Raw genomic sequence first — 26,194 nt, 5'->3', positions numbered from 1 at the left:
ATTTCAGTCAAATGAGATTGTCAGTTTTGTTCAGTCCACAGTGATTTAGTAAAATGTTATTCAATTGAAAGAACCAGTACCGTGTGTGTGTGTGTGGGGGGGGGGGCAAGCATGTGGATGTGTGTGTGGGGGGGTGAGCATGTGGATGTGTGTGTGTGTGTGTGTGTGTGTGGGTGGGGTGAGGATGTGGATGTGTGTGTGTGCACGAAAACAGGAAAACAGTAGCTGATTTGGAGACGGCAGTCATGCAACACTATTTTGTAGACAGCTGGCCACTGCGTCATGGACATGTGACATTCTGGATCCATATATGTGTGTGGGTGCACACAAGTGCATGTAATTATTGCATACATGGAATAACAGAACTGTGGAGTAATGCTGGACTGACACTAGCTTCAGCTTTACTTGGGAGACAGTCGTGTCAGTGCAATGGGATTTTGAAATGTGCCAATATGTTTTCACCTCTTAGCCATACAATAAGCTGGAGATGGAATATGGGAACAAGGTGGTCCTCTGGATGACTACCTCAAATTCCTAGAATTGAAGTGGCAACATAAAACCAATGCCACTCAACCCCCAGGACTCAATGACTGTGTTTCCATCTCCAACTTATTTAGATTAAAGGCATCTTATTATTTTAAATGAGACAGTCACCAATGGTCTGAAAACATTTCTTCTATTCACAATGCTTAAACAGTTGAAAGACAAAGTATTTTGCTTTAAAGAGGTTTTATAGTTACATTCTGTTATTAATTGTGAACTGCCAACACATTATTTTAAATGAAAATGTTTATGTTGTCTTTAACTTGTTTGTGATAGGGAGGGGTTGAATAGTTAATTAGGTGATGATGTCATTAATTATTTGAGGCTGCCACCCACAGGGATAAAAGTTAGTCTGTTGCAATGTTGCAACTTATATTGTTCTTAAGTCCTATTACCTGTGGACGAAAGCCTCAACATGTGTTATTGTAAATAAAGCCTTTTTGCGGCACTCGACTCTGAAGACTTCTTCCTTTCCTTTTCATCTCTGTAAAACCAGAATTGCAATATCCATGGTCTAAACCAAACACCTCAAATCTTGCCAACACACCATCCCAGTGCACCATTAACCATGGTAATTAATTGTGACAGCACACACAACACTGACAGCACCCACACAATATCATACCTCTCAGTGGTCCAAATTTTCGCAGACTGTCCAGAATTTTGCCACATATTTTTGGTTTGTTCTTCATAAAATTTGTGGTTTTCTGGCAAATCACTGAGGATTGAAATATCTAAATAATGACATACATTTGAGTTTCAGACTTCATATCATTCAGAAAAGACATGCTAACACAAATCCTGTTATTCTAGCAACTGCCTACATTTATAAGAGCAATATTCAAAATCTGTTCCTACTTTTGGGCTTTTGTCCTACCCACTCTTTTAGGCTTTGTCCAGATTTCTTGCACTAAGAGGTTCAAAGGTATGCCACACATGTACAAGACATAAGTGCACACACATACACCACACGCGGTATATAACTGATACATTACACTTATGAGTTAATATACAAATGCACATTCTGCAGCATACAATGCATTCCTACAACCCTTTCCCACATACATCACCACAATCCCCTTATCATAATGGTGAAAAGATAAGCCATCTAGAGAGTGAAATACTATTTGTATGATATGGGCATTTTACAGCAAACCAGCATGACAATCAAACAGATAGTTATTTCCAGTCTAACAAAACACATTTCTCCATTACATCTGCTACCTACGCAACGTACTCATAGGGAGTTAAACATACACACACACTGTGCCAGGTAACCACTGGCCTTTGCCCGCCTCTCCATAAAAGCAATGCTTCACCTGATAAAGGGGACCACAGCTGTGTCATGCCTGCTGCAATGACATCAGAATCTCCTCCACTATAGTAGGTGTCATTCAATCTCTGCTTCATCACTGTGTTACACCATCCAAAGTAAAACCACACAGACATAAACAAATACATATACTTTGTACTGGTGAACTATGGAAATTCCTCTGTATCTCCAAAACACAATGATGCAACACTATGAGGGACTACAACTGCTGAGGATCTCGGCTTAGAGCAGCCAACAGTTGCTGCAGTGAGTGCACTGCACTGATGCCAGAAGCTTTCTTAAGTCATATGTTAATAATCCTACAGCTTACGGAGGGAGAGAAAATGGGAGGGGTAACTTGAGAAGGAAATGAAGCACACAAAAGCATTATTTCCCAAAAAATATTTTTTTATTTTCAAACACCTTTATTAAATTATCAGTTGTGACACAGGCAAATTTATCTCAGCAATGAGCTGACATTTCTGGTTGCCTTTTTCAAAGAAAATGTAACACATCAGTAGGAAAAACATTTGTAAGAGGCAAGGCAGAACAGTAAGTGATACTAGTAGAGTGTCTTCTCAAAATTAGCACCTTTTCTCCTTTCTTCCATTCTAAGTGAATGGAACTGAGATGCGACAGTCCAGCCATGGGCATTATAATCTCAACAACTGTGCCATCACAGTGCACTATCGGGAAGATTTAGCATAAGAAAGCAAACTCTGATCAGGGTGTCTGCCCCCAGAAGGAAATTGAGGGTTGCAAACATAAGAAAATTAGTAGTGACTACTACCTTCTGATGAATACAGGTTAGCAATGTGTAGAAATTCAAGAAAAGATAAAAAAAAATTGTTTTTAAAATTTTCCTGTAGTGCTCCTTTAACTAAGCCTCTTTTTTTTCTTTGTTCCTGATGTTCATGTGAATATCTGTCCTGAAATTCTTTATCAAATTCACATGCTCAGGTCTTTCCAAATGTGTCTCCTTGTAGCACTGTCATTTGTACTCTGCATTTCTCAATATAATTAAAAATACTTTCCTTTTTGTCCATATTTGTGAGACCATTCACATTAAAATATAAGGAAGTGTTGCCATTATGTAAAGAAGTCATTATTCCCAGCTATTATATATGGTAGCTTTTTAAATATCTATTTCCAGCTTTTTTGATATAAGCACCCACTAATGTTTGGCAGGTTAATCTTTTAGTTAGTTTTTTTTTTTTATCATGAACATTGGAATCTATGTGGCATATTACACAACTTTTTGTGTTAATAAAAATCCTCCCCACCCAAAAAAATGCAACCCCAGAACCTGTTAACTTAATACAAACACAAATAACTATGTACGTATTCAAATAATGAAGTTTAACCCTCCTAACAGGAATATCTGCCCTAAATAGACAACTACTAACGCAGGCCTTAATTAACCTGAAATTGAGTTTATCCATGCTAAGATGCATGCTCTTGCCTGTGATTCTACTTATTCCCCTTCCAAATGTGAAAACAACTTGCATGCTTTCAGAAAACATTAACTTTTAGCCTTGAAGAAACCAATGTTCTGGTCTCCATGGAAAGATAAGACAAAAAATGTAGTCCTTGGCTGCAGTCTGAATGACAAGCTGACACATTTATTGCCAAAAGAAAACTTGTTGTTATATTCAGTGTTCTAATATTTAATTGTTTCCACTTAAAACTTACTAAATTAAGCCAAGGGTATTAATCCAAACATTCACTTATGCAAAAGTAAGAGAAAACATATCTCTACATATATTATAATCTGTGCACTTTTGTACCCCTTCCCCCATTCTCAACAACCAAAGATTAGTCTATTATTAACTTAAGCACTTTTTTTGTCTAGCCTTTCTTCTCTTTTTGCACTGCAATGTCTACATTTTTTTAATATTAAGAAAAGAAAGAAAAAGAAAAGACATTTAATAGCTTTATCACATGCAAGAACTAAAAATACTTTACTAAAAGCAATTACAGTATTAAGAACAGAAATAGTTTTACCTACAGTTATGAATTCCTTCTTCCCTTTCCTCAGCGTCCTTCAAAACATTAATGACATGAAATAAGGGAAATGCTTTTCACTTCCTCACAATTTTAACAAAGTCAACAAAGTCCACTCTTTCTTCATACGCCCATATTTCACAAATGCAATTGATGCTTTGCAGTTTTACATCTACTCACGAATTTCCGTGTTGCTGGTCTTCTGCATCTTCATCTTCAAATTTCAGACTCCATTTTAATTCCAAGGTACTCCCAAATCTTCTAGTCATGCTTTTCTCAGTCTCTCAAGCATTCTCCTTTGGAACAGTGGAAAACGTTTCACTGGTAAAATGTCTCCATGTGCTTTATTGACAGGAGAATGATAAGGAGAGTCCTCTTCTACTTGATGTTCACATTTTGTTGGACACATTTTTATTTCCTCCTTAGCCTATTCTGCATAAAAACAATTACTTTGATCCTCCAGGAAAAAAAATTGTTTTTGAAGAGAGCTGGGTATAGCAGCTTGAATCTCACACCTGCCTCTCGACATTCCCTGATGACTGGAATAAATGTGTTTTCTTTTTTGCCTGGTGTACCGTGAATAATCATTTTCCACAAATACTCCACTGTCTCCAACTTTTAATACTTTGCTCTTTTGCCACAGTTTTGTCAGGGTCAACTATTTCACATGATAGGTTTTGCATCTTTACTAAAACAGGTCTTGCCTGATTTGTCATGGCCAGATTCGGAGCATACTCACTGTGTGCCCTTGAAATTAACAGTTTCTGCTATGGAATACCAGTACAGTTGTTTACTTGTGCCTTCATAAAATTAATACAGTCGGTTCCTTCTAGTTTCTTTGGTACAGCACAGAATGTCAGATTTTCCCTATGAGCTCTGTTTGCTCACTCTATCATTTTTTTAAACATCTCTTCTTGAGCAGTCTCATACTTAGAATTTTCTTTATTTCCACCTCTGGTTTTGCAGTTTTACCAGTTTATCCAAATATCTGTCTTAAACTTCTTCCATTTTTCCAACCTTTCATTTGAGTTGATACACTCCTTCAACGTTTCATTTATTTTACTCAGCTCTGAACACATTTAAATTACTTTTTCCTTTATATTACTGGAAGCTATGTCTTGCACAAAGCTGGAACATGAACTGCTGAACAGCTACAGGATTCTTCTTAGTCATTGTTTTCTCTTCACCTTCTCTAGTTGATTTTCTTTCACACTCTTAGTTTCTTCTTTGCTGGCATCCTGGCAGTGTACTTACTAGCCAGCAACTGAATTTACTAAAAGTAACAAGAGTTCCTGGTCCTTGGGTTTGTTTATTTTTCTTTGTTGAAATTCTTGTTCAAAGTTTGCTTCTAATGCCACACTATTCAAAGGATCATCACAGGCGGATAATAGGCTAATGACCCCAGGGCCCTTTCAAGCCTAGCCAAGTTTTACCCTTATTTCCATGATCAGTACCTACTGCCCCTGTTCAAGAGGGGCATAGTTGGAACCCCCAGGGTGAATTTACAGTTACCTATCCAATTGTCCAGATAGCGTTTGAAAAGGGGAAATGAGGTTCTCTGCTTGACATGAAGTGGGACTCTGCTCCAAAAGTATGGCAATTTCTGGGAGACATAGCTGTCCTCCAGCAGTATTCTATTAATGTCATATACCAAGTTAAGGCCTTTAGAGTGAGCAACCCATGCACCATTTGACTTATAGATATGCAACATTTCCAATAAAGCAGGGTCAAAGATTGCCTTATATGCAAAGCAGAGATTGCCTCACTCTGTATGAAACAGAATAAAGTGGCAGTGATTTCAGATGATCCTCATATGACAGATGCTGAAGACCTTGAATTTTCCTTGTGAGGAACCCTTTGTGGTCTCTCCAACTGCTCCAGGTGCATGAAAATGTATATATCAAAAGGGGCTCTGTACTCACTTATTGGGCTGATGAAGAAGAGTACAGGGAGGTTATAACTTCTATTTTTCCTGGAGGCAATGCCCTTACTTATGAGATGAGCAATATAGAATGCCCTTCTAACCACTGTGGAGACATGGTGATCAGAAGTAAGGTTGCTGATAAACCTGTGTGCCCAGGTCTCTCACCACTGAGTGCGTACATAGGGTGTTGTTATTGATGTGGTAGTTAGCAGGACCATCGCTCTTGCTGAAAGGGATGATAACACATTAGACAATAGACAGCACTATCAACAATGCATGGTATAAGCTACAGTGTTTTTATTTGCTTACCTCAAACAAAACATACCCAAAACCTTTCCCCAATCCTGTGCTCCTGTCTCTTATAAGACGCACTGCTTCAACCTGTCCACATTCAGAAAAGTGCTTCCACAATACTTCCTCTTCCATATCTGGAAAAAAAAAAGCAATGCACCAAAACAATGAAATACTGTTATTTTGCAAAGGCAGCACAGTTAAGCAAGAGACTCACAGTAAAGATGTGCAACACAGACTGCCTCTCACAGGAATAGGCTGGTAGGTATCAGAACTTCCAATATAAAGTTTTGTAGCAGTTAGCCAGCTAAGACCACCTTGTGATGAAATCAACTGAACATGGGAGTCCCTCCACTTCCCTCTAGTTACTTTGCAACTACTTGTATTCTTCAGGTCTGTGGAGTTAAACCTCAATATTACGTACAAATCCACAGACAGCTTATGACAAACTCAGTGGATATGAGAAAAACATCCAGGTATTCTTAAAAAGGAAATCTGTACCTTCTGCTGCTGTTATGGTAAGTACATCACCAACTGTAAAACCATTTCAAATAAGGCTCCTGCAACAGGTATGATCAATCCCCTTTGAAAAACGTTCAAGTAATAATATGAAGTGGCCCACAGCTTTGTGACTAAAATCTACACTGAAAACTTTACTAAGAAGCAAGACCTCAACTAAATTAGAAAATCTAGCAAGACCATTCTGCAAACAAGTACACTTTTTCTACATAAAATTTCAGGCTGTAATGCATAGCAAAAGCATTCTCAGTAACAATTGACCTCTCAGTGAAGGGTTTTTCCATACTTTCTGATGAGAAAAATGTGACTAAGAGGATACTGCCAGCCCAGCTATCTGGAATTTTGTAAATAATTACATGTCATTTGTGAATATAAACATGAGCCATATAAGATGCTTGTGTTAAAACTGTATTAGAACTGCATGTCATGTGTATACCAAACTTGTTTGCACAGACATGTGTTGAAAAACGTTTTTGCGAAGTACTTGAAATGTAACCACAGTGTACACTACTGGAAAAGAACAGAAATGTACGTGCACTATTATAGCTATTTAAATGTATATTTTAACAGTGGAAACGGGAATACAGGAGGTTAACTTCTGAAAAACAGATGAAATCAAATTACTTTATGGCAGCAAGGAGACACAATATCTAAAACTTTTAGTTATGTACTTACCATAACTTTAGATGTTTGGGATCCATCTCGCCTACATTCTGTACTGATGGGTTCGGAGCCGATCCTCGGCTCCGACTAGGCATGCTATACTATAGAGCGAAGTCTCTAATTGGCTGAGCTATTCTACATCCCAGGATGCACCACCACTACTTCCCCAGATCTTGTTTGTCCGCACACATGCACACAGTCATAGACAGTTGAAATAACATTGCCAGGTGTTTCAAGATGAAACGGTTAAACCGAACCATCTCTTCTGATCTCCAAGGCAGGGGAAGGAGGGTGGGTTATTAGGAATGTAGGCGAGATGGATCCCAAACATCTAAAGTTATGGTAAGTACATAACTAAAAGATGTTATGTGATCCTATCTCGACTACATTCTGTACTGATGGGACAGCGTCCCTAGCACCTGATTCCTGGGTGACTCACTGGAAAACACTCCTGAGAACTGTGGAACCGAAGGAAGCTCGCCCCCGAGATGCCACATCCAATTTGTAATGAGAAATGAAGGTGTGAGGAGAAGACTAGGTAGCCACAGCACAAATGTCACTAATGGCAAGCTTGGAATGAAAGGCTGCTGAAGTAGCCATAGCTCTTGTAGAATGAGCTTTCACAGTGGTTGTAAGCTCTCTATTAGAAAGAAAGTAAGTATGACTGATACAGTCTCTGATCCACTTGGCAATAGTGACCTTCGTGACAGCTTTGCCCAATTTATTGTCCGAAAAGGACATAAACAACTGATCTGTTTTCCGTGTTTGGTGCGTCCTATCTAAGTAGAAACGCAATTGCCTGTGAACATCCAATGAATGGAAGATATATTGCGCTCTGTCTGAGTAGTTGGGGAAGAAAACTGGGAGTTCCAATGACTGTTGAAGACAAAAACTAGAACAAACTTTGGGAACAAAGGATGGATTAGGCCTGAGGGATACTCTATCCTTATGAAAAACCAGGTACGGTGGTTTGACACATAGGGCTTGAAGTTCCGAGACTCTTCTGGCTGATGTAATTGCCACCAAAAAGGCAGTCTTCCAAGAAAGAAATTTCAAGTCACAAGTTGCTGCCGGTTCAAAGGGGGAAGAGGTCAAAGCACCTAATACGAAATTAAGATCCCACGGTGGAGCTGGATGAGAAATCGGAGGTCGTAGCAGCCCAGCACCTTTCATGAAGGCTTTACACAACTTATTGCTTATTAAAGGTGGGTCTATACTTTCATGAAAATTAGAAATAGCTGCTAATTGAACTTTAATGGTAGAGACCGAAGAACCTTGATTGAATAAGGAAGCTAAAAATTTTTAAACTTCTGACACAGGGGCAGTAATGGGATCCAATCCCCGGAGCTGGGCCCAAATGGCGAATCTCTTCCATTTGCTGTTATACATTTTCTTAGTGGAATTCTTGTGGGCCGAGGACAAGATATGTATGACTTCCGAGTCCAAAACCTGGTTCCTGACTATGGTCGGAAGTGGAGGAGCCAAGCTGTTAACCTCAATGAGTGAAGGGACTGATGCAGCTGTCCCGACTGGTGGATCAAGAGATCTGGAACCTGGTCCAGAAACCATGGACCGTCCAGTGCGTATTTCCGAAGAAAGGGTAGCCAGACTTGACAAGGCCAGTATGGGGCAACTAAAATCATCTTGCACTGCAAGTGAATCGCCTTCTGGATCACCCTGGGAAGTAGGGGAACCGGTGGAAAGGCGTACAGTAGGCTGTTGGGCCAAGCTTGGACTAGGGCGTCCTTGGGAAACCCCCCTGGAACTGGGGTGAGAGAAAAGAACTGTAGACATTTCGTGTTGAGGGGAGTTGCAAAGAGGTCGCAACAAGGAGTTCCCCATCTTCTGAAGATCTGAGTTGCCACTCTGTCGTTCAGAGACCACTCGTGCGGGGAGAGAATAGTTCTGCTCAGTCTGTCGGCTATTACACTGGATCTCCCCGGAATGTGTGTTGCTACCAAGAAACGGTTGGTTGCAATAGCCCAATCCCATACTTTCATGGCCTCTCTGCAAAGGGGGTAGGACCTGGTCCCTCCCTGCTTGTTCAGGTACCAGACTACTGACATGTTGTCGGACTGAATGGCAATCATGCCCTGGGGAAGGTAACTGTGTAGTCCTTGTAGCGATAGAAGCACCGCCCTCATTTCCAGTATGTTGATGTGTAGGGAACTCTTGTCGGGGTGCCACTTGCCTTGGACTGACCTGCCCAGGTAATGTCCCCCCCACCCCGTCTGGGAGGCGTCCGTAGTCAAAGTGGCCACTGGAGGCGGAGGAACGAAGGGTCGCCCCTGATCTAGGTTAGAGGACAGAAGCCACCAACGGAGGTCCTGTTTGCACGTCTTCGTGATTATAATGAGGTGACTGAGAGGGAGATCCTGATACGACCACTGGACTGACAGGAGCCACTGGAGAATCCTCATGTGCAATCTTGCCAAGGGAACTAGGAGAACGGTAGCTGACATGGAACAGAACAGTTGTAGGACCATCCTTGCTGGGGCTCGGCGTTTGAAGAGCAATGCTCGGACCTGAGATTGTAATGTTTCTATCCTCTCTGTAGGAAGATAGACCCGCATTTGCTTTGAGTCTATCTCTACTCCGATAAACCGTATGCGCTGAGATGGCAGCAACACAGACTTTGCCCAATTGAAGGTGACTCCTAGGGAGTTGCCTAGAGAAATAGTGGCTGCTAGGTTTTGCAAGAGTAGACGCCTGGAGGTGGCAGTTAGGAGCCAGTCGTCTAGGTATGGAAACACCTGGAATCCTAGACTTCTCAGGTGAGCAGTCACCACCGCCAAACATTTGGTGAACACCCTGGGGGCTGTGGTGAGACCAAAGGGCAGTGCACATTACTGGTAATGACTGTCTCCCAGGCTGAAGCGCAAGTGTCTCCTGGAAGCCTGATCTATCAGGATGTGATAATAGGCGTCCTTGAGATCTATAGAGCACATCCAAACACCTTTCTCCAGCAGCGGGAGAATGGATTGTAAGGTGACCATCCGGAACTTGGACTTCTTGACAGAACGGTTGAGCTTGCTGAGATTCAAGATGGGCCTCATGTCCCCGGTCTTTTTTGGCACCAAAAAGAATCTTGAGTAAGTCCCTAATCCGGTCTGGTCTTCGGGGACCGTTTGGATGACTCCTTTTTGAAGCAGCTTTGAAATTTCGATGGCTGCGAGATCCCGTTGACTGGGTGGTGGGTCCGGGATTTTTCGGGAAGGTGGGGGGGGGCTGAGAAAAGGGGATGTTGTAACCTCTGGCAATGATCCGGAGCACCCATCGGTCCTGGGTGATATGCTCCCAGGCCTTTAGGTGCCTCAAAAAACGACCCCCGACTGGCTCCGGAGCGGCGCAGTCGGCAATCCTTCAGGGATGCTGGAAGGTTGAGGAGCCACGAAAGAACTCGCGGTCTCCAGTGATGCGGGGACCCCTGCCGCCTCTGGGACGGCGTCTTCCTGAAACCCCCCCCTGCCTCTAGAAGAGGGATCATCCTGCTGTGAGGGGTAAGTCTTCTGAGATTTGCGGAACCACATTTTCCCCCCTCTTCTAGCCTTGGGATAAGGCCGGAAGGGAGTGGAAAACCGTGCCCCTACGGCAGTCAAAGTCTTACCCTCATGTTCACAGCGGGTCAAGGTGTCCTTTACCTTGGGTCCAAACAAGGAGGACCCATCAAAGGGAGTGTCGGCAAAGGAAGACTTGAAGGCCTCCGCAAAATGACACAGGCGGAGCCAGGCCTGTCTCCGTAGAGCAACACCTGTACCCGCTGCTCTACTCGCCCCCTCGGCCGCATATGAAATGAGCCTCATGGACGAGTTCGATATAGATGACAGGGTAGCCAACTGAGAGCTAACCGTCTGGGCCAACTGCTCAGGTAGGTTACCAGAGAGGGTATCTGAAAGCTCCTTGACCAGATCCCTCTGAAGTCTAGTGAAGTGCGTCAGGTAATTCAGAGACCTTAAAGTAAAGGCTGCTGAAGTAAGGATGCGCTTGCCATACCGATCCATACACCTGGACTCTATTAGGAGGATGGACGGACGTCGAAGCCTCTGCCACATCTTGCTGAGTAGCAGATGCCACCATCAGGGCATCTACGGCCACACCTTTAGATAAAAATTCCTTTTCAGGGGGGGCTGACAGAAATTTATTCGGGCGAGCTGGCACCGGTTCCACAGAATCCGGGTGCTCCCACGCCCTTCGAGAGACCAAATCCAGGAGCTCATCGAAGGGCGGAGACACCCAGGAGGCGGAAGGCTGAGCCCCGAAGGCCTTGAGGAAGACCGACTCCTCAGCAGAAGGGGGTTTGGATTGCCAGTCGCCTCGTTGCTTGAAAATTTCTAAGATGTCCACAAAGGAGACATCATCCAAGGACGACTTGGGGGACCCCTCCGCATCATCGAGGTCGGTGTCCGATGTGAGAGACTCATCAGGCGAGTCGACGTGCTTCCTCTTACACTGTCTCTTCCTGGGAGGTTCCTCCGAGGAAGCCTCGGAAGGACCCCCAGGAAGGGAGGAATCCCCAATGGGGGTGACCTCAGGCCCCAGGGCTCCGCTGTCTTGAGACAGGGGGACAACAAAGGAACTAGTCTCCATGCCAAGGGAAGGTGCCGGAGAGATGGTGGAGGTAGCCAAGGAAGATTTGGCCAAAGCACTCCTCATGGCCCTGAAGGCTGGACCCCCCCCCCCCCGAGTCCTGGGAAGGTCCGACCCTCGAGGCCACAATAGTAGACGGCACTCCCGCAGCCGACGCACCGAGAGGGAGGCTCGGGACCGCATCGGACCAGCGTCACCCCGGGCCGACCGAGGAGGTCCGTGTGCGAACTCCGACCCGGTCGGGGTTGGAGTAAGGGTCGGAGCCGACCGAGAACCTCCACTGGCTCCACTAGCACCGACTCCAATGGCGCGAGGCTGTGGGAGGAGGAACCACAACCACAGGGTGGACGATCGGCTCCGAAGCCGACTGGGCTGGAGCCGAGACTAATTTTTGGAAAACTGGAACAGCCTTTGCAGCACCCTGTCTATATCCGAATCGGACATCCTCGAAGACCGAGAAGAGGCCGATCGGGCCCGAGTTGACTTCTCTGCGGTTCGAAGACTGGGGACCGGCTCGAATAGTCTCGGTAATATCGGCGCCGAGGAGATTCCACCAGTACAGCAATTTCCCTCGAGCCGAGGGACTTCGGCGCCGAGGTAGGAGAGTCTGAGAGAGCGACCTTTCTCGGCTCCGAAACCAATGGAGCCGGAAAAGGTGACCCACCTCTCGATGCTCGAGCACTCGGCTCCGAAGACAGAGGAGTCGAGGCTGGAGGCATCGAGGCAGACCGTTCCGACCTCGGCTCCGAAGTCCGTGGAACCGACGGAGAAGCCTGCCTTGATTTCTTTGCTGTCGGCTCCGACGGACTGGTCGGAGCCGAAGACCTCTTCTTTTTGGAAGGAGAGGGAGAAGAAGATAAAGCCTCTTCAAAAGAAGGGGTGATGAGCTCTTTCAATATTAATTTGTTTTTCCTCTCTTGGAGGACACGTGAAGAAAAAGCGTGGCATACACTGCACGACTCTTGAAGGTGTTTGGGGCCTAAACAATAAACACACAGAGAGTGATCATCCGTGATTGACATTTTGTACCCACACTTGGTACACTTCTTAAAGCCCGAAGGCCTATGTTCCTTCGACATATCACAAATACACACACAAAAATCAAGGTAACTGAGAACACAGAAAAGCCTAATCCTTCTAACTTAAACAGGATAGGCCAACAACTCACACAGGCGAAAAAAGTTGTAACACAGCTCTAGCAGAGCGCGAGGGCAAGGCCCCTCTAACTAAAACGGAACCTCGACGTGTAGACAAATATCAGACACAAACAATTTTGTAACAAACAATTTTGTAACAAAAAGGACCTTAAAAATGTCCAAAATAGAGCGTGAGGAAATCCCTACTAAATTAAGCGGGAACCTAACGCTAACAACAATCCACACAAACTCTACAAAAAACGTTAGTAGCTGTTAAAACAGCTTTTGGTTGAAAATTTATCAAAATTCTGACAGAAAATTAGTCAGTAAAGAGTACTTAGCCCAGCCAAGTCGAGACCACGTCTATTGCTGTCAAGCGGCAAACGAGATCTGGGGAAGTAGTGGTGGTGCATCCTGGGATGTAGAATAGCTCAGCCAATTAGAGACTTCGCTCTATAGTATAGCATGCTGTGTCGGAGCCGAGGATCAGCTCCGAACCCATCAGTACAGAATGTAGGCGAGAAAGGATCACATAACATCTAGGGAACTTTCTGTACTGTCTTGGAAGTGTTTTATTGTTTTATGACTTCCACCATTTGTCAAAGATCATAAAAAAACTCCGTAGATACTGCTGAAGGGTTAGCCATGGAACAAACACCAGAACCAAGAGAAGAAATCTTTGGCTAAACACTACGGCTTGTTCTCTGTGGAGAAACACTTAACACTGGACAAGTGTATAAATGAAACAACCACTTTAATCACAGGACAAACAAAAACGAAGAGCGCTTTCGGCTGTAATAGCTTTCTTCAGATCGTAGCAAAACAATCACCTGAACAGTTTAAAAAACAAGCGACAACTAATCACACTCGTTAGAAGTTTAAAACCAATATGAAGCATTTGCTACTAGCTAAAACATTCATTAATGCCTAACTGTACTATAGGTCATTTAAAAATCAATGAACCAATCACTAGCAAAAAAAGGAGGGGTTAGAAACATCAAGGATAATAATCTAAACATAAATGTATGAAAGAATGTTTGGTGGTAGCACATGTAGAATCCTTATTAATCAATGAATTACCATGAGTAGTTCCTACTTAGATAACATTGTCTCTTAGATAACAATGGCATAGAGACGGAAACCAAAAGGTTTCTGCAACAAAATAAAAAAATCAGAATACCATTACAACATATTAGGTAACAGAGCCTTCTCACCTATCACTGTCATTAAATAAGAGCAATACGCCAATAGTTGATAAGGGGTGGAGTTCAAGCATACAAAGAAGAGAAGACCACATCTCCTAAAACGATACGTATGTGTATGTTAACAAATGATAGTAATAACTGCAAGGAATGACAGTGTTTGTTAAAACACTTCGTACAACAGGATAAATCCCATATAACCAGTAAAGTACAGTTTTGTACCTACCATAAATGTAGATGTTCGAAGATCCACATTGCTGCAGTCCTTACACTTGGGTAGTCCGCTGTCCTCGGTCGGCCCGAATATCAAAGTATAAGGCTGACGTCGGTCAAGGCGCATTTGACTGACATCAGGACGTCAGGGTACAAATGCGCATGACCGACGTCATATCCTCAGTCTTTTCTTGCCCCAGATGTCAGAAGACCCTAAAAATAAAGGTCAAAACCAAAAGACAGCAAACAACCAACCAACCACCCTTGCACTAACTATATGTACAAAATATACAATATACACAATATGTACAACCCAACCCACACAACCACCTCTAACTGCAGAGGGAAGGAGGGAGGGTGGACTGCAGCAATGTGGATCTTCGAACATCCACATTTATGGTAGGTACAAAACTGTACTATGTTCTTCATCTCACATTGCTGCAGTCCTTACACTTGGGTAGAATCCCAAAGCAGAGATAAGGGAGGATGGCTAACTACAAGGAAGCAGGAGCTGCCAACATGCCCTGCAAAACAGCAGTGGCAAAACCAGCCCTGGATTTAGAGTAAAGTGGCAGGTGATAATGCCTAGAGAAAGTATGCACTCAACTCCAAGTAGCTGCCTCCAAAATATCCTTGGTTGCCACTCCCCTCAAAAAAGCTGTTGAAGTGGCAGTAGCCCTAGTGGAATGAGGCCTAATCCCAGCTGGAACCTCCTTGCCATGATGGGAATAACAGAAAGCAATGCAAAACCCAATCCACTTAGAAATAGTTTGTTTTGACACAGGCTTGCCCTGAGAACTCAAAGCAAAAGAAACAAACAACTGCTGAGACTGCCTGAACCCTTTAGTTCTGTCCAAATAATAACACAACTGCCTGTGTACATCTAAAGTGTGCAAAATCTTTTCCCCTTTATTTTGGGGATTTGCATAAAAAGTAGGCAAATGAATAGTTTGGTATAAAGCCACACTAGAAACCACCTTAGGCATAAAGGAAGGATTAGTACGTAATGATACCCTATCCTTATGGAAAATCAAGAAAGGCTCAACTGCCATAAGGGCCTGCAATTCAGAAACCCTTCTTGCAGAGGTAATAGCCAACAAAAAAGCAGTCTTCCATGATAAATATTTCAACTCAGAAGTAGCTGCAGGCTCAAAAGGTTGTAGAGTGAGTTTCTCCAACACAAAATTGAGATCCCAAGCAGGAGTAGGAGCTCTTCGTGGGGGTCTTATATTCTTTGCCCCTCTAAGAAATTGCTTGAACAAAGGATGAGAAAACAAAGGTGGGACACAATCATAGTGAGCCGAAATTGCTGCAGCATGAACCTTAAGAGAAGAGAAAGACAAACCTTTGTCCAGTAACTCAGTAAGATATTGAAGAGCCACACTCAAATTAGGCTCAGAAACATCAAAATCTTTTGCTGCACTCCAAAATAAAAATCTCTTCCATTTATCTGCATACACTTTCCTTGTACTAGGCCTTCTAGCTTCCAAAATCATATTCAAAACTTGTTGTGGAAGTTGAGACCCTCTATGGTTCAAAACAGAATATGCCAGGCTGTTAGGTGAAGAGAGTGAAGTTTGACATTCAGCAAATGGCTGTCCTCCTGTGACAACAGGTGTGGAATTGAAGGCAAAGGCCATGGAGGCTTCCGTACCAGACTTCTCAGTAATGGGTACCAGTGCTGTCGAGGCCAATCTGGAGCTATTAAAATCATCCTTGGCTTGTCCCGTCTGACCTTTAGAAGTACCTTTGGGAGGAGAGGCAGAGGAGGAAAGGCATACACATGAAGATTGCTCCAATTGAAAGAAAGAGCATCCACTTTCCAAGCTGTGGGATGAAACCTTTTTGTGCAAAACTTTGGCAGCTGATGGTTTAGTGGAGAAGCGAACAGATCTATGTCTGGAGTTCCCCATTACACTGTCAATTTCTGAAATACATGAGGATCCAATTTCCACTCGTGGGGATCCATAATTCGGCTGCTCAACACATCTGCTAAGGAGTTCTGTGCTCCTGGCAGAAACCTTGCCTGAAGATTGAGCTGTAAACTGAGAGCAGTCTCCCACAAAATCATTGCTTGCCTGCATAGAGGATAAGAATCGTTCCCCTTGCTTGTTGATGTACCACATGACAGTTGTGTTGTCTGTTAGAATCAACACCTGCCCTGGAAGAAGTAAATTCTTGAAAGCTATCAATGCAAACTGGACTGCTAACATCTCCTTCAGGTTGATACGTAGATGTTGTAGTCTGGCAGGCCACTTGTCTTGTATCCACTTTCCATTTAGATGAGCTCCCCAAGCTTTGTCTGAGGCATCTGTCGTTAAAATCTGACTCGCCTCTGGCCTGGTCACAGAGAGTCCCTCGTTTAGGTGACATTCCTGAGCCCACCACAAAAATTCCTTTTGAATGCAAGGTATTATTTGAATGACAGTGTCTAGATCCTGGCAGTGCTGTGTCCATACATTTTGAGATACCATTGCAGCTTCCTCATATGCAGTTTGGCATTGGGAAGCACCAGAATACAAGATGCCATGAACCCTAAGGCTTGAAGGACTGTCCTTGCAGTCAGCCCGGACTGAAGAGATAGCTGATGGAAGTAAAGGGATAGACTCTTTTGTTTGTCCGGGGTTAAAAAGGCCATCTGGGATGCTGTATTCAGTCTCACACCCAGAAAGCACATGTCCTGAGAGGGTACTAGACTGGACTTTATTTCGTTCACAGAATACCCCAGGCATCTTAGCACTGCTATCACATATTCCAAATGATGAAGAAGCTCTTCCCTTCCTTGAGCCAGAATCAGGCAGTCGTCCAAATAAGGATAGATCTGTATTCCTTTTAGCCTGAAGAAAGCTATCACTGGAGCCAGAACTTTCGTGAATACTCTGGGCGCAGTAGATAAGCCAAAGGGCAATGCAGAGAACTGATAGTGAGAAGTCCCAGCTCAACGCAGATACTTCCTGCAACTTAGTCTGATAGGAACATGAAGATAAGCCTCCTTGAGATCCAAAGTTACCATCCAATGATCTTTGCCCAGCAGAGGTAAAAGCTGCTGTAACGTCAACATTTTGAACTTGGGAATGTCCAGATAAGTGTTGAGGGTAGATAAATCCAAAATTGGTCTCCACGTGTTCCCCTTCTTTGGTACTAGGAACAGGCGAGAATAAAATCCTAGGCCCACTTCTGGCAGAGGGACCGGCTGTATGGCCCCTATTTGGAGTAACAGAGAAATTTGCTTGTGAGCCTCTATTCTTTGTTGAGGAGGAATGTCTGGCATGCCTTTGAAAGGAGGCAAGGTATGGAAATAAAACCTGTAACCGTGGTGTATGATATCCAATACCCATCTGTCTTGGGTAATTAAACTCCAATTTTCTTTGAAAAGTGCCAACCTTCCTCCCAAAGGTGCTGCCAAACGAGAAGGCTCTGGCAGCTGAAAAGGTAGGTCATTGGGTCTGTTTACGAAAGGACTGACCCCTGCCCTCACCCGAAGACTGTGCAGGAGAACTCCCTGTTCTAGGCCTGAAAGAGCCTGAGCTCTGCCCCTACCACGTCTAGATCTACCCTAGACTGGGAATCATAAGAAGGATCGTCCACCCCTTAGTAGGCCAATTTCTACTAAACTTTGGAGGCTGGACCTGCAAAAAAACTTTAACAGTCTGCATAGACTTAGCCTTGTCTTCCATTTTCTTTAAAACTGACTCAACAGGAGGACCAAACAACACATCAGATTGTAAAGGAGCATCTAAAATCCTTGTTTTAACATGTTCAGACAAATTTTGATCCCTTAGCCAGGCGTGCTGCGAAGAACTGACCCAGTGGCAGCCACCCTAGACGAGGCCTGTACAGCATCAAAACCACATTGCAAAGAATGCTTACCCACCTGTTCAGAAACATGCACTAAATCTTGCAACTCTTTACAATCAATACCTACTGCCAGAGCATCAACCTTAGACTTTAATTGTGAAAGGAGATAGTTCTGGTATTTCAACATGTGAAACTGGCAATTCAAAGCCCTCATAGCAAGAGTGGAAGAAGTATAAACTTTCTTTCCCCATCTATCCAAGGCCCTAGCCTCTTTGTCTGCAGGAACCGGATTCTTAACAACAGAAGCCTTAACACCTTTAGGCCCCTGACTAACAGTTTCTGGGTCAGCCCTAGGACTCTTAAAAAGATACTTATGAGCTTCAGGCACCCTGTAATACCTATCCGGCTTAACAGGAGCAGGAGGCAAAGACTCAGGATTAAGAGAAGCCTCTGTAAAAACATCTTCTACTACATCCAAAACAGGAGGTATAGCCAAAGGCCTATGCTGGGGTAAAAACAAAAATTCCCTAAGCCTTTTCCTGGAATCCGAGAAGTCCTGACCTTCCCACTTAAAATGCTCCCTCATGGAATGAAGAGTTTCTGAAAAAGAAAAATCCTCAGGAGGAGAAGCAGAAGGAGTAGAATCATCCACATCAGAATCAGAATAAGGAGAGTAGTCCTGCAAGTCTTCAGCCGAAGACTCTGAAACATCCGAAGCCTGCTCAAAACCCCCCAGCTCAGGCTCCAACCTAGGTCTCTTATCAGGAGGGGCATAGAACCCTAATTAAAGTAATCAAATCTTCTGCCATTTTAAGCATATGCTTCTTGGGCACAGTACCTGAAGAGCTAGGGGTAACACCAACTGAAGCCAAACCTGGCCTGCCCCTGGGAGAAGCCTTTGAAACAGAAGGAGAGGGCCTAGCCACCCTAGGAAGGGAGGGAGTATAGTAACCTGAGAAGCCCCCTCAGCCTGACTTGCCTCCTGAGAGGCCACATCTTGCAATAATAAGGTCTCACCCTGGGAACACAAAGAAACCTCCGGCGGAGCCACCGGCTCCACCGACACCTCTAAAGAACCGGCGTCCGGTACAGGCGGTTCTTCTAGCCTAGGCTTAACTGCCTTTCCTTGCGCTTCTTCGAAGAAGCGGGGAGCATCCGACTGCATTTTATAATTACACCGCTTCCCAAAGACTAACCTTGCACAATCCAACCTTCTCTTTATAGTGCGTTTATTAAATCTAGCACAAGAGCGACAGCCAACAACGTCGTGCTCAGGCCCTAAGCAAGGAATACACAAAGTATGATAATCTCTATGCGGTATCTGTTTCCCACAAGAAATGCAATTATTAACTTTTTCTGACATCCGGTAAATCACTGAGGCAAGAAAAACTAAAATATTCCAACGGGTACTTAGCCAACTTTGAACTCGGTCTGAAACTTCGAAATCGAAAAATCTCAGAACGCCAACCGGCACTTGCAATGCTGCTTCTGCATCGGACCATGCGGCAAAAAAGACTGAGGATATGACGTCGGTCATGCGCATTTGTACCCTGACGTCCTGATTTCAGTCAAATGCGCCTTGACCGACGTCAGCCTTATACTTTGATATTCGGGCCAACCGAGGACAGCGGACTACCCAAGTGTAAGGACTGCAGCAATGTGAGATGAAGAACATCTAATCATATATCAGCCTTAAAAGGTAAAACCAAACAAAAAACTTCAAAAAAATATCCTTATAAGAACAGAGAATTTATCGTAAATCACATATAAAATCTTGCATATTCATTCAGCAAATCACTGAACTTTAGGGAAATGAATAACATAAAGGGAGCTCTCTGTTGGTCTCTCCCTTAGAGACATAAGCCAAATATAGCCTGTTGTGTACTTAGCCAATCATATTGTTGACTTGAAACTTACAACCAATCATAATCAATTAAATGGTCTCTGTCCCCAGATGCCAACTAAAGTTCTATAGCGTGTGAACATACTGTCTGATAGAATACTAATAAGGGCCAAAATATAAATTAAATCAAATATACTTCTTGGTACATCTAATAATAAAACTGAAAGCAATCTTAAACTATATAAAAAATTAAGACAATAAATAGAGTGACCATAAATCACGATAGCAAAAAAACACATTCATAACCATCAAATCCCTCATAACTACCTTTTATCAAAAAGGGGGTTAAAAGGCAACAGCTTACATAAGCGATCTATCGTTAACTTCACAAGAATGAACATTCAGAGACTCGGTATCTGTCCTGTCACTTGGGACATAAAATGACTAACTATTACACCAAATATTAATAGTGGTGACCATAGAAGACATATTAATATCAACTGAGTCACTAGGAATTACCTATTACAAGAATGTAGCCACTATCCTATTTACAGACCAATCATCTTTCAACACAAAACATAAAACTAGCGCCTCCCTTAAGCAATGCTATCTCAAAGTACTGTAGACCTTTGAGGCAAACTAAATAAATACATATGCATAATAGTAATAACTAAACATAGTATTAAAATTGCGATGCCTAACATAGACGTTTTTACACTAGGTGAACACTTCTTACAGATGGCCAATCATAACATCCCTTAAAGGAGATCAACCAATTACTATACAGTTCTACTAACAATCCTGGCAAAGCAGTGCTGCAAAACGAACTAATACATATTTTTTAAATACAGATAAAAATGAGAATATAATAATTATCAATGAGCTACAGAATAAAATTTCAATAACAGCCTCGTCCTTATACTTTACTTCAATATAAAAGATCATGATCTATAAATGGAAAAAAAACATGTTCTATAAAAAGAAAGCCTAACATAAGCATTTTTGCTACAGATGGAATCTTCTAGTTAATCTTCTAGTTAATAACCTATTTATTAGATTTGCATACTAAAATGAATAAAATAATTATCCAAGAACTACAAACTAATCTCAACAGAACAATTAATCAATCACTCAATACCATTAAGGAAAAGTCTCCAGTCATCATGCATAACATAAATAATGTAATAAGTACATGATTGGCCTTGGTGTCACAAAATATATGACAACATATTCATATTAAACATGACTCGGCTAACCAACCAGCAAAAGAAGAAAAATCAATATAGAGATGTAGCAAATCTAACTATCTGTCCTGTAAGGAGTATGGAATTCATACATATTTGACGTGGCTCAACTAACCAACCAGCAAGAAAAGAAATACAGAGATGGAACAGACCTATCCATTTACCCTGTAGGAATTAAAAGCCAGAGAATGTTGTAATCCATAATCTGTAAACAGTAACACCACTGGGAGTAGAGGTTAACCTGTAGAGGTAAAGATACATATCCTAACAAAAAACAACCTTCCAGGATATATTTACATAGACATCAAACTGATGCTTGGATAGCAAATGTCCTTACTACTCAGTGTTAACATTTGCCTAGTCTCCTTGCCTTCAGGATAGGTGGGGACCACACTATTCAGCCCCGGTGGACAATGGGATCTCAAATTAACAATCCATTCTATCTCCTTGAGTTCCGTATGATTAACCATATCTCCTTTTCCTGATGTCTGATGAATACATTCAATAACTTGAAACTTGAAGTTATGATGGGGAAAGGTGGCAACGTACTGATAGCACATTATTAGGGTCACCATTCCTTATGTCCCGTAGATGTTGTAGAATACGATCTTTTAAGTGCTGGTTAGTTTTACCTACAGAAAAGACCTTACAGATCAAACAAGTAGCTAGATTAGATTCTGTGTATTACAGTTAGCAAATACATTGAAAGTGTACTGCTGATTTGACACTGGATGGAAAAAGATGTTCCTGCTATCAATGGAGGTGCATGCTTTGCATCAATGGCATCTAAAGGTGCCTCTCCTATTAGAAGCAACCGGTTTAGTAAAGCCATCTTTCTGACAGACAAGCTTTTTCAGATTCTTTCTATTTTTGCAGCAAAATCTGGGGTGTTCCCCTACAATATCTTTGATTTTTGTCATCTGCTGTTAATATTGTCCAGAATCTCCTAATCGTTTCACAAACCTTTTGCTATCATTGCTGTAAGTCATTAGACACTTCATATGTGGATCACCTCTTCTAGCCTTAGGTTGTAGTGATTCAACTGGCAGGATGAAATATGGTAGACCATGGCTTCTCCTAATGTTATCAATATCATTAGATAGTTTTAGATCTACATCCCTGTATCCTCTTGATTTTAGATTGTGTTACAATTGAACATAGTCTTTTGGAAATCGTGTTCATTAGTGCACAGTCGGGAGATTCTGGTGACTTGATTCTCCATTACATTGTTGAAGACATGTTTGGGATGCATAGTCTGTCTATGCAAATAATGGTTTCTCCAAGTTTCTTTTCTGAGGAGTTTTGTTTGAATTCCATTCACAGGGTCTACATAGATCTTAACATCTAGAAAGTCAACTCATTGATCTGAATGGTTGACTTTAAACTTCAAAAAATCAGTTATATTATTCAAGTAATCTGTGAATAGAGTCAGTTGCTCACTGTTACATCTCCACAGAATAAAAATGGCATCAACAAAATGACCATAGTAGTAAAGATGTTGATACCAAGGATTTAAATTGCAAATACATTCCATGTGAGTTGTTCTATCTTGCCTTCATTCTTCACTGATGGATTCGGATCCGATCCTCGGCTCCAACAAGGCTGTTTAGCAAAGCTCAAAGATTACCAGTAGCTCGAGACCAAGCCCCTTATCCCATGATGCACTGCTGGAATTACCTCAGATCTTGTTTGCTGCGTGTACCATATCCTAGTAAGAGGACTAATCTCCCCAGACAGGAAGAAACATTGAATAACCAGGATGAAGTCAGTCTCCAGATTAACTGTCAGCCAGGTGGGGGAAGGAGGGAGGGATGTGAGAATGAAGGCAAGATAAAACAACTCACATGGAACATTATGGTGAGTACATAACTTCTTTATGTGAAGTTGTTCAATCTCGCCATTCATTCTTCACTGGATGGGTAGAGCCCCTAGCACCCTAAATCCTGGTTGGCTCACGGAGTACATTTTTCAGGACCGTAGAACCAAAGGAAGCCCTGTCCCTGGAGGCCTTGTCCACTTTGTAATGAGTGATAAAAGTGTGAGGGTTAGACCAAGTGGCTGTAGCACAGATATTATCAAGGGGTAACTTGGCTTGAAAAGCCGAAGACGTAGAGACTGCTCTGGTTGAATGCGCCTTAACTTTATGCAACAAAGACCTATTAGCAGATGAGTAAGTGTATGTGATACAATCTGAAAGCCACTTACAAAAGGGTTGTTTTAGCCACTGGTCTACATTTTCTGGCTTCAGAGAATGAAACAAAAAGCTGGTCTGACTTTCTGAAGTCTTTTGTTCTGTCCAGATAATATCTAAGCTGTCTGTGAACATCAAGTTTGTGCAGCATGTATTCTAATTTGTTGGTATGGTTGGGGAAAAAACGGGCCACTCAATAACTTGATTGATGTTTGTCTAAGAACAAGGGTTAGTCCTAAGGGATACTCTGTCAGGATGAAAAATCATATAGGAGGGCTTGATAGATAAGGCCTGAAGCTCTGACACTCTGCGGGCAGAAGTAATGGCCACTAGAAAAATAGTTTTCCATGACAGAAACATGAGCTCACTAGATGATGCTGGTTCAAAGGGAGGAAGAATAATACGGGATAGCATGAAGTTCAAGCTCCATGGAGAATAAGGTGTCTTCACTGGAGGTTTCATGTGAAGGGTACCTTTCAGGAAGGCCTTAGATAACGGATGTTGCATATTATTTGGTCCATCAATACCTAGATGAAAATTAGATATAGCTGCTAACTGGACTCTGATGGTAGCAGCTGCCATGCCTTCATGAAAAATCTCAGTCAAGAATTCTAGTATGGATGACAATGGAGCTTGGTAAGGATCAAGGTTCTTGTTAGAAGCCCACATGGAAAATCTCTTCCACTTACTACGATACAATTTTCTGGTGGAAGGTTTGTGGGAGGCCAACAAAATTTGACTTGTGTCATATGAAAGATTATGAAGCCTGGCTATACGGTGAACTGGAGCAGCCAAGCAGTTAGCTTCAATGACTGCAAGGAAGGAAGAAAGTCCCCTGACGGGTGTGTCAGAAGGTCTGGAACTGGGTCCAGGATCCATGGATCCTCCAAGAGATGATGGTAAAGAAATGAAAACCAAACCTGCCGAGGCTAATGAGGGGCTATAAGAATGACAGTCCTTCCCAGCGACTTTGCTTTCTGTAAAGATCTAGGTATCAGCAGAATTGGGGGAAATGCATAGAGGAGACCCGCGGACCAATCGTGTATGAGTGCATCCCTCGGGGGTTCTCCCGGAGGGGGTATCAGGGCAAAGTAGCTTCTGCATTTGGTGTTGATGTGGCTGGCAAAAAGATCACAGCAAGGCTGGCCCCATTTGCAGAAAATCCTGTCCACAATCTCCTGCTTGAGGGACCAGTCATGTGGCAACAAAATTGCCCTGCTCAGCTTGTCAGCTATCACGTTGGATCTCCCCGGGATGTGCGTTGCCAACAGAAAGCGCTGGGATGAGACAGCCCACTGCCAAACTCTGAGGGCTTCTCGGCAAAGGGGGTAAGACTTGGACCCGCCCTGTTTATTCAAATACCAGACCACTGACATGTTGTCTGTCTGTATTGCAACTGTCCCTAGAGGAAGAGAGTCCTTGAAAGCACTGCTTTCATCTCTAGGACACTGATATGCAAATGTGACTCTTGATCCGTCCATGTGCCTTGGGCAGTCTTTCCCTGAAAATGCCCCCCCACCCTATCAGGGAAGCGTCCGTGGTCACAGTGGCTACTGGAGGGGGGAGTACAAAGTGACGTCCTATTGTGACATGTAGAGACGTCAACCACCACTGAAGATCCCTCTTGCAAGAGTTTGTAATCAGAATCATATGGTTCATTGGCAATTCCTGGTAAGACCACTGAGTGAACAGGAGCCATTGAAGAATCTGAATATGCATTCTCGCCAATGGAATGGCTAAAATTGCTGCTGCCATCAAACCTAGTATTATCAAGACCTCTGCGGCTGGAGCTCTGTTCTTTGACACCAATGAAGTGATGTGTTGGCGAAGAATTGATACCCTTTCAACTGGAAGATGTAGAGTGGTGGATGAAGTGTCTAACTCTGCCCCTATAAAGACGATATGCTGCGATGGCGACAAGGCAGATTTTCCGAAGTTGACCGTAATGACTAAGTGGTTGCGGAGTGTCAGAGTGGATTCTGTTGCCTGAATCAGATGATGCCTGGTGGTGGAGGTAAGGAGCCAATCATCTAGGTATGGAAACACCTGGAATCCTAGATGCCTCAGGTGAGCCGTGACCACTACCATACATTTGGTAAACACTGGGGGCTGTAGCGAGACCAAAGGGCAGGGCTAGAAACTGGTAGTGACTAGCTCCCAGCCGGAAACGCAGATGATCTCTGGATGGTCTGGCCATTTTTATGTGGCAGTACACATCCTTGAGATCGATTGAGCACATCCAATTGTCCTTCCCTCAAAAGAGAATTATGGACTGAAGCGTGACCATCATAAACTTTTTCACAAATTGGTTCAGTCTGCTGAGGTCCAAAATAGGTCTCCAGTCCCCTGCTTTTTTGGAACCAAAAAGAATCTTGAGCAAGTTCCGAATCCTGTTTGGTCTGCTGGGACTGGCTGGATAACTCTTTTTTTCTAGCGACTTGCAGACATCTGTGGTTGCCTGTTCCCTGTAACTGGGTGGAACGTCCAGGATTCTCTTGACGGGAATGGGTGGAGTGGAGAACGATATAAAATACCCTCTGGAAATGATGCTTTGTACCCATCTGTTGTTTGTAATATCTAGCCAGGCTTCTGGGTACAAAGATAAGAGACCCCCGACCGCCTCCAGAGCAGGACAGTCAAGCCTCCTCTCAGGAACACTGGTAGGGTTGGCCCCAGAAGTAATCTCTGTCACATTGGTGTTGCGGACCCCCTCTGCCGCAAGGG

General features: G+C 43.1%; 1 protein-coding gene across 1 annotated transcript in view; it reads right to left on the bottom strand.

The window, feature by feature from the left end:
• RBM34 (RNA binding motif protein 34) overlaps positions 1-26,194 on the bottom strand; it is a 574,650-nt gene that overhangs the window by 125,217 nt on the left and 423,239 nt on the right. Inside the window, exon 10 of the mRNA XM_044058641.1 lies at positions 6,093-6,211. Within this exon, the coding sequence (XP_043914576.1) occupies positions 6,093-6,211 (119 nt within the window). The remainder of the gene's footprint in view (positions 1-6,092; positions 6,212-26,194) is intronic.

This window comes from Protopterus annectens, chromosome 16.part0 (assembly GCF_019279795.1).
Source record: "Protopterus annectens isolate FY-2018-M chromosome 16.part0, PAN1.0, whole genome shotgun sequence".
Lineage (NCBI taxonomy): Eukaryota > Metazoa > Chordata > Ceratodontiformes > Protopteridae > Protopterus > Protopterus annectens.
The sequence above is the reverse complement of the archived record's forward strand: the minus strand, read 5'-3'. Positions and strand labels throughout refer to the sequence as shown.